Below are 10,000 nucleotides of genomic sequence, written 5' to 3'. Positions count from 1 at the left end.
GCCGGCGGGGTGGGGGAGGGAGGGGAGAACAAGGCGACGCGGGTGGTGGTAGCAATGGTGGGGGTGGTCGTCATAGCGGGGGTCGTGAGTCGTGAGTAGTGCACGTCAGCTAAGCCAGTGTTGTCGTCTTCTTCGTTTTCTTTGCCCTTGTCTTCGTCGTCTTCATCTTCTTGGTAATTATCGTCATTTTCGTTCTCGTCTTCTTCTTTTTCTTCTTCTTCTTCGTCGTCGTCGTCGTCGTCGTCGTCGTCGTCGTCTTTCTTCTTCCTCGTCATCTTTGTCTCATTGCTTGCCTTGCCCTTGTCTTCGTTCTTTATCTCCAGTATACATTATTTTTTCCTCTCTCTCTCTCTCTCTCTCTCTCTCTCTCTCTCTCTCTCTCTCTCTCTCTCTCTCTCTCTCTCTCTCTCTCTCTCTCTCTCTCTCTCTCTCTCTCTCTCTCTCTCGGTTTTTATCATGTTTCCTTTTTATTAATTTCTCTCTATTTCTAAACTTTTTTTTTTTTTTTTTGAGAGGGAGAGAGAGAGAGAGAGAGAGAGAGATAAAGGTGTAATTTTCTCTAAAAACTTTCCTTCGCTTGATAAACCTAAACTCCTTGACATTGCCACTTCTTCTAGTCCAATAATGTTTCTGTGAAGGAAGCTGTACCTTTTTACTTATTCATTTTTGTTTTTGTTTTTGTTTTTCTTTTTCAGTGTTTTCTCCCAGTTGATGTACGTATTTTCTACCTCTACTCGTATATAATTCACTTCAAGCAATGGGTATATCAGTAGGAAAATACGTATTTCTTTTATAATACTCAGTTTTGTGTATTGTGTGTGTGTGTGTGTGTGTGTGTGTGTGTGTGTGTGTGTGTGTGTGTGTGTGTGTGTGTGTGTGTGTGTTCACATTCTCAGTCATTCGTGACCTGGCATGAAATATTTAACAAGTCACACTTGGGAATGTCAGATTGCAAGCATGCTGTGTTATATTCATGGCAGCCAAGGAATGCAAAACACTCCCATAAGTCAGTGAGATGAGTCCTTGTGTCTCCTGTCACTGTTGTGTTACAAGAGGATGCAACAGTAAACATATTGTAAGACCTTCAACATGTACAGTACATTTACATAGTTATAGTCAGTCATAAGTGTAGTAAGCTACCATGGTCTGTACTGTTGTGTCTTGTGATTTCCCATCAGTTGTAAGCCCTCTGCTGTGTTGGTGGTGGTGGTGGTCTCCTTACAAGACCTGGCAAGTGATGGATTCTTAGCAGATCACAGAGCTTCACATTGAGGGAAAGCCTCTGAGTAGAGGGCCTTACCTCAGTTATTTACAACAGGCTCTGGTGGAAGTTATTGGTTATTTCAAGAGTGTTGTCATGATTAGATGTAATTTAACAAGGACTGCATCATTAATGGAAGGAAATATTGTGAGAATGACTAATCATCTCTGTGACCTTTGAAAACAGTCCTTATAAGAAGGCAAAGTGTTTTAAGAGTACAGGGCTGAAGCATTGGTGGCTCCTGACCTGGTGAGTCACTGAACACATCTTATTGAACCCCATTAGGCTTATAAGGCTCACCATTACCTTCTCTTAAAATTAACAGCATTGTTTTTTATGTCAGGAGAGATTGCATTGTATATGACTCTCCTAAACAAACACTGTCTTGCACTCTCATTTAAGTAAATGGAAGAATGTAGTGTGGGATCTAAGTGAAGGTTGTGTTGCAGGTACGGTGGTAAACGGTGTGGGAGTGGAGGTGGAGGGGGCCCAGCAGCAGCAGCAGCAGCGGCAGCAGCGGCAGCAGCAGGAGGAGCTACCCTAGCAGTGAGGAGGTCCCCTCGGTACGCCACCCAGCAGTCCTCAGCCTCAGCTGCCGCAGTAGGCCGGCCCCGCAGGCACCACAGCAGGCCGCTGCACACCCACCACCACAACACTAAGCCAAAGGTGATCACGTGTGGCTGCTCTTCAGGACACGCTGGCCGTTGCTGGTTGTCATGTCTTGTATTTTCTTGTGTGTTAAAAAGATCATATTCTCATAATCTGTGACTGACACAAAGTGGTTAGAATTTTATCACAGAAGCTTGTTCATTGTAGGGAAGATTCATGCTCAGGATTTCTTACTATTAGTTATATTGCAAATCTTCAGAGAAAACCTATTCTACAGTAGTCTGCACAATTGCAGTAATGCTGTGGCCCTTGGAAGGGACGATCAGGAGTTAGAGAAATAAGAATTAAAATATGCAAGAATCTTCACTCAGAGATCAAGGCTGAGTAGTAAAGTTATTTGGAGATAAGTGAGTGCAGGTGTGGTCACCTCTGTGTATTGTTTCCCAACTCATGTTTTTGTGCTTGAGATGAAGCTTCTCTTGTTTCCTCGTCACTGACTCTTGGTTCACACTCCACATATCAGATGGAGCGAAAGCATTCTGCAGATTGCTGTTCTGCTGTTCATGAGTAAAAGTGAAAGGAGAAGTGGGTGAAAGTTTGAGAACACATGTAGGTGTGAAACAAGGTTGTGTTATGTTACCCTGGTTCAGTTTGTTTTATGGATAGAGTCAGACTGACATTCCCTTAAAGAGAGTAGCCAACACAGAGTGGCTGCATGTGAATATGCATCCATAGCATTTCCTTAGATCTGAGCTTCTAGGTTAAGGGTAGAGAAGACTGGTGCACACTGCATCACAATGCATGGAGGTGAGCTGTGCAGCACGTCTTCCAGTTTCCACACCAGGGCCTGACAGTACAGCTGGGCACCCTGCTACACCACAGCAGGCACACCCTTTCCTCTCACCTCACCTTATTAGCTCATTAGACCTCATGTGGCTAAAAGAAAACCAACCTCTTAAATTTCCCATGAACTCTTCATTGTAATCAAGTCTTCCTGGAGGTGTTGTTGAAAGACATATATGGTGTTGTAATGAAGGTGATGTGGATAACAGCACTCACAAAACACTTGCAAGGTGCTGCTCACCTGGCAAAGAGAGGCTCCTGACTCGTGGCTCACAGGAACACAGCTCATGCTCGGCTCACTGTAATGACTTCCTGCCAGCAAGCATTGTCACTAGATTTGAATGAAAACATTGGTGCTGTGGGTCCTTGATGTTTAAAGATTTTTTTTTGTACAAATTTTGTAATCCACAGATTGGATAATTGAATTTGCATTTGCAGAATTCTGAAAATATATGGTGTTTGGGGTTAATCAGTTATTGTATTTACTGTGCTCTACATTGATCTCTATCACATGTTGAGCAGTCTCACTCAGAATAAATGCTTAAAGAACTGCCTTACAAGCCAGGTGACAAAGCAATATTTACACACTGAGGCAGGGATGGGGTAGCTGGTGCAGGCCCTGGTGGTTTGGTCTTCATGGATGTTGTGAACTGTATCTCTCACCTTCATAAATGTCACATATTATTGTTAATTGTCTTTGAGTCCAGTGTCTTCAACACTGTGTATTGAACAGTCATTATGACTGTCAAGATTACTTTCCTGCTTCATCCAGCATTAGCATTCCTTTGAAGTGTTATTTACAGTACTGACATCAGTTGTTTATGTATTCTTATGATATATGTATATGAATACCCTCCTTGCACCTTTCATCCTCCTCTCACCTTTCCTTCTCACATGCTACAGGACAAAGTGGTGGTGTGGTGTATGTGGTGGAGGGAAGTGAGAGAAGAGTGAGAGGACTAGGGCATACAAGGACAGGAATATAAGAAGATCCTTCTTTCATGTTCTTTTCCCTGAGAGTTTTAAGAAATGCAAAGTGTTTACCATATTCTCACACAGCCAATGACTATACTGTTGGCTGAGCATTACAGTGGTCCAGTGTGTGTTCCAGTAGTGTGTTGGTGTACTCATGTTGTTTCTTGGTCACACAGGGTGGGAAGGGGGCCAGTGTGGGCATCACCACCCAGGGCAGCACCACCACCAACAACGCCAGTCCCAAGGCAGACCAGAGTGGTGCCCCGGCCCTAGACACCAACCAGCAGCAGCAGCACGACACTGCTGCAGCAGCCAACAACCTTGCCACCAACAACGCTACCACCACTGGTCGTAGCCACGCCCACCTCCCCCACGACCACCACCATCACCACCACAACAACCACGACATACCTCCACCCTACTCCACCCGGTCCTCTGCTGCTGCTGCAGCTGCTGCTGCAGCTGTTGCCCACCACCACAATCACCACCATAACCACCACCACCACCACCACCACCACCACCCCAACCAGCGTCACAGCTCCCGAGGACCCCGACGTAACCGGATGAGTATGGGGCAAAAAGTTACAGGTGAGTACTCTCCTCCTTTTGTGTCTCCTGAAGAGTCCCAGCAAGGCTCTGCTCTGCAGCACAAAGCTCTTCAAAGGCAAAACAAATGAAGACTTTTAGCATTGTGGCTGTGAGTGAAAGGAATGTCTGCTTTAAAGAACACCATTTGAAGAAAACATTGTGGTATTGGGCACACAGTGGCCACTTTACTCTTTTGTTTGGAATTATTCATCAGTGTTCTATAGTGTTTTATATTGAACTGGATTCCTGTTCACATTGTTTTTTGCTGGTGCTTCCCCACACTTGATTGTGGCCAGGGGTAAATGAAAAGAAAAAACTTTTACAACATACTGTGACCTATAGCTTACAATGTTTTCACATACATATTTCAAATAATACAACTTATGCCATATACTCTCTCTCTCTCTCTCTCTCTCTCTCTCTCTCTCTCTCTCTCTCTCTCTCTCTCTCTCTCTCTCTCTCTCTCTCTCTCTCTCTCTCTCTCTCTCTCTCTCTCTCTCTCCATTATAGCAAGTTTCCTAGAAAAAGTCCTTTGTCTGTGTATCTTTATGCCAGACAAGTAGGTGTGAAGGCAGGTGGCCCAAACAAGGTTTTACATGCTTACACTCACCTACTTCCAGGAACATTCCTTCACAACTTTGTTCCTTAAAGGAGAACATCATCTTTACATATCTTTCTGACCTTAATAACTGCAAGTCTGCTTCCTCCTTTTTGCTTCATTACCATTACAAAATGCAACAGTAAAACTTGACCCTTAACGTTTCCAAGGCATCAGGCATTAGTATTTCACTCCATACTGCATAGCTGACCCTCATGCATTGTGGTGTGGGGGATCAATCCTGTCCCTTCCCTGAGGTGTGAGGACATACTTCTGGCTGTGATCATGAAGCAGTCTGTACATGTAACACCTTGGCCTGCATACTCATGTTTTGGCCTTTTAAATATTTTCAACATGCTCTTGTGAAAGTTGTTTGAGTTTCCAAAAGGATTTTCATGATTTTTGGGAAAGTTTAACAAGGATACAGCCTTCTGCACCATAGTGATTGTTTAATAAGGACTGTGCCATCAGTGGAAGAAACACTCTAGAGAACCCAACACATCATCTCTTTGGCCTTTTAAATAGTTCTTATGTAAACCCAAAGTATTTCAAAATATGAGCCCATGTCTCACTCATCCCTTTGCAAGACTGTCGGCCTGGCACAGAACATAGATTCTGTATTTAATATGGCATCACAGTTTTAATTTTTCATATAAGAAAGAAGTATGTTTGTGATAAGAGGACCTGCTTCCTGTACCAAGAACAGAGGAGACATTCACTATTTATAGTCACAGCAATTGCATCCATTTACTGTGTATTTGAGATAAGTGTTAAGGTGGTGGGAGAGATAGGAGAGGGACTCACTTAGGAACAGGAGTGAGACAGGGATGTGTGCTGTCTTTGTGGTTGTTTGATCATTTTGTGGATGCCTGTTTGAGGAAGGTGAAAGCTGAAGTAAGAAATGTTGGTGCGAGGCTGAAACATATGAATGGGATGGGCTGTAGTGCAACATCTGCTTGCAGATGATACTGTCTTGTTAGCAGGGAGTGAAAGGGAACTACAGAATGTGGTGGACCTTTCTGTAGATGTGGGTGAGATGGAAACTGAAGATGAATGCTGGGAAAAGTTCAGTGCTGGTGTTTGAGAAGAGAGAAATGGAGGTGTATGACTTCAGGATGCTTTATAGGGTGAGGTGTTGATGGGAGGGGAGAAAATGGAGGAGGTGAGTTAAGGTGTGTAGGAACAGAGTTAGGTGTACATCATGAGATGGATGGAACAGAGAGGGTTGTGAAAAGTAGGCATCATAAAATCACCTGTAGGAACCATAAAAGATAGAAATGTGACCATGGTTGTAGATAGAATTACAGATCAGAAACTTGGTCTTGGAATAGGCTGCAATAATCAAGAGTGTGCTGTGGAATTGAGTTATCTGAGAGGGACAGGATGGAAGGGTGAGAGCAATGAGAGTGTGCAGGAGATATGTGGTGTGAGCACCTGTACAAGTGTAAGTTGTGGAGTGCTTGAATGAGTGGAAAGAAACACACTGAGATGAGAGATAAAGAGCAAAGAATTTGTAAAAGGAAGTGTATGCAAGTGAAGCTAAAGGTGCTAAAAGGAGAGGAAGGCCACTTGGCAGATGGAAGGATTGAGCAAAGGAGTACACAGGTAAGAGAGGTTTTAGTAGAGGCCAGGTGCTTCAACAAACAAGAGGGGAATGTTTGGATAGGGAGAGGTGGAGGTTGTTCTGCCATGGCTACCTCCTTGCAGGATGCTGCCAGTGGGAGTGAGGCATCAGAGAGAGACAGAGAGATGATAGATTGAGATATGAGTAATTTTTTGCCTGTTTGTAGATTTGTTGACTGTAGAAATTTAGAGTTGCAAAATCTCCTGCTGGGTTGAGACAGTTATCACCTTCTGTCACTCTGTAACCCCAGCAGGGAGTGTAGGTGCTGGACTTAAGCTGAGGGACTGTGGCCCATCAGTGATCCTGCTAAGACACCAAAAGTCAGCATATCAAGGATCTTAACCCTTGTAGCATTAAAGGTATTTGTCATATTCTGGATTCATATACCAGATTAATGAAAAAAAGGAAAAAAGCTGGTGAGGACAGAATGCAAGGAGTGTGAAATCAGATTGAATGGGCAGACAATTGAGAAAGTAAATAAATGTAAATGTTTTGTGTGGATTATATTTAAACTTTGAAATATGAAGGGAGAAAAATTTTGCTGGCACTAAGTCAATTACAGTATGTGTGCTGGCAGTCTGGTAACTTGCCATGCTGTGTGTTGTGATGAAGGACAGATACAGTTTCAGATATCCTTGGGTCTGTGTCACAGGTGGATCAGCTCAGTAATTCACAATAAATCATATTTTTTATGCTACAACTGATTCAGAAACAAGCAGTTTATTATTACTGGACGTGTTTTACTACTATCTCTCCTAAGTGATGCACTACACAGAGTTGTTAGTCACCAGCAGTCACCAGAGTTAGATGAAACACTCACCAGCAGTAAAAGCTGTGGTCCCATAGTTCACGTCATGCCCTCTTGATGAGTCGGAGCAAACAGTCAGTTGTTGTAAACATTCACTGATGAAATATCTTCTTGTTAGGCACAGTTAATTGGAAGAGGAACAGCTGAAGGCAAGGAGGGCTGATGACAAGCCAGGAGGGCTGGTGACAAATACTTAGGTAGCCTGTGGCTGGCCCTGTGTGGAGGGCACGCTGGGGAAGGCTGGCTGGTGCACGCTGGTCCCTGGCATGCTGGGGACACCTGTGACCAGAAAAGGATTGATAGATTTCTAACAACATGCAAATTGTTCATGTATAAATGGTAAGAACTATTTACAGCTGCACCATTTGTATGTAATAAAATAAAGATAATAATGATATCTTCTCAGATATAGATAATATTTATTGCTGCTGCCACACATGTAACATACAAGGCTCTGTGATGGAAAATATACCTCCTAAGTGTTTAGTGCAGAGTTCTTTGATGTGCCAGAAGGCAAATTTAATCAAGGTCAGCACTATTTTGGATGTTTGGCAACCTTGTAGGGTGTTCACACCTCATAAACCTTACTTAACTGAATGACACCACCACACACTGCCTGTCACACGCTTGCCAGGCTGAGAGTGGTCAGTGCTGTCAGGAAAGCCATAGACAGGTGGTTCCTGCCACTGCAAGGAGAGGAGGAGAACACACTGAAGGTTACTGGACAGTGTTGTAAGATGATTTCATCCAAGAATTCTTATATTATGTAGCAGTGAGCTTATTATAATGTCCAGGTATTTAATTGATTCTTGTAAAGGTGACCAAATACAACAAAGGAATGATGGGAACAAAAAGAAATTTCTTTATTTGGACACTAGTGACCACTGTACCTTGATATACCATGCAGTGTGTTGGGCTACAGGGGCTCAATGGGTGAGGCAGTGTTCCCTAATCACCCCTATACACACCCTAAATAGACAGACAGGGACTAGTTAGTGTTCCATTGTCATCCCTACACACCCTGATCACACCCCTTCAGTAGACAGAAAGGGGCGAGGTAGTGTTCCATAGTCATCCATACACACCCTGATCACACCCCTTCAGCAGACAGGTACTCTTGGCAGAGGATACGGGCACCAGGGAACATAGGGCGCACAGGGGAATGGGGGAGGCGTTCTCGTGTGTAAAAATACACCTGGGGAGGAACCCTCTAGAGGTGCATTTTTTGAAAAGTCCCTGGGGAATAGTGGTACAGGAGGAAGCCCCATGGGAGTAGGAAGAGGGGATGCCTTCTGAAGCACAGGCCTCGATGGTTCAACCCCGTCAAAGCTCCCCACCTCCCTCTCCCTTTTAAAAATAATCGCATAGTGTGAATCCGTCACTGAGAGAGAGAGAGGGAGAGAGAGAGAGAAAATTCTTGTTAGTTTAGTCATACAAACATTATCAGTCATCTACTCATAGGAGAAACTAAAACACACACACACACACACACGTACATACACACTGAATGGCCCACTCCTTGGCCACTTGCCAGAATGACGTCATGGCCACGCCTGCCAACCCCGCCACCTGCCATCGCGTCAATTTCCACTAGGGAGCGTCCACTACCACTGCCCACCTCAACACAGCTGTTTGAGGGCCGCTCCGCCGCCTCGCTGCCTTGCCTCATCCGCCGCTCCTCCCCCGCGACCCCGCCAGCTATGCCTTAAGGGAGGACGCTGGGCAGAGGCGCGGCGAGGCATAGGCTGGCGATGGTGGTGTGGGCATCTCGGGGAAGTCCTTCTACGGTGTTCTTGTGACGGCCTGAGTCATGGGAGGGTGGCGGGGAGAGGCGGGATGGGTGGGAGGAAGACTGGTGAGTGGCGCTTTCTCTCTCTCTCTCTCTCTCTCTCTCTCTCTCTCTCTCTCTCTCTCTCTCTCTCTCTCTCTCTCTCTCTCTCTCTCTCTCTCTCTCTCTCTCTCTCTCACACACACACACACACACACACACACACACACAGCTGATCCTCGCGTGCTTCATTGTGTGACGCTGCACTAGTCACCCCCAGGGCAGCACGGATAAAACACACACACACACACACCAACTCTCTCTCTCTCTCTCTCTCTCTCTCTCTCTCTCTCTCTCTCTCTCTCTCTCTCTCTCTCTCTCTCTCTCTCTCTCTCTCTCTCTCTCTCTCTCTCTCTCTCTCTCTCAGAAGTCATGTGCCGCGCAGATCTGCAGGAACACGTTTTCTTTCTGAGAACTTAGGTCGTTTTTTGTTTCCACTTCGTATCGTTGACGTCAGTTCGCATGTGTGACTTCATATCGTCGTCTGGCAGTGAAGTGTCTATTCTGGGCTTCACTCTAATACCATTGTAGGCAGTTGTATGCCTAACAAAGGCTGGGTAAGGGGACGAGGGTTAAGTAAAGTGACGCTGTCCATACAACACAACACAATACAATACACACAGACTCCGAACGACACAAAAATGAATGGTTAACCGAAGCGTGACTGGCAAAATTCTAGCGATAGTTTTTCCCTCTCACTGCTTTCTTTCTTTCTGTCTGCCTATCTGTATTTTATTTATTTACTGACCTGTCTATTCGTTCATTCATCCACGCGATCATATGTGTTTGTTTTTGTTGGCCGTTTGGAGTGAAGGGCGAGGCTGTGGTGTCTGCGAATCGGTCAGCTGTGTGAGGTGTGTGTGTGT

General features: G+C 44.8%; 1 protein-coding gene across 2 annotated transcripts in view; it reads left to right on the top strand.

Annotated features, from left to right (window-relative positions):
• The window catches only part of LOC135102636 (protein gustavus-like), a 76,604-nt gene that overhangs the window by 51,639 nt on the left and 14,965 nt on the right, over nt 1–10,000 (top strand). For both annotated transcript variants that reach the window (XM_064007922.1, XM_064007921.1), the window contains exons 2-3: nt 1,711–1,927; nt 3,865–4,276. In XM_064007922.1, coding sequence (XP_063863992.1) covers nt 1,711–1,927; nt 3,865–4,276 — 629 coding nt within the window. The remainder of the gene's footprint in view (nt 1–1,710; nt 1,928–3,864; nt 4,277–10,000) is intronic.

The sequence above is a fragment of the Scylla paramamosain genome, chromosome 8 (genome assembly GCF_035594125.1).
Source record: "Scylla paramamosain isolate STU-SP2022 chromosome 8, ASM3559412v1, whole genome shotgun sequence".
NCBI classification, from domain to species: Eukaryota; Metazoa; Arthropoda; class Malacostraca; order Decapoda; family Portunidae; genus Scylla; species Scylla paramamosain.
The sequence above is the reverse complement of the archived record's forward strand: the minus strand, read 5'-3'. Positions and strand labels throughout refer to the sequence as shown.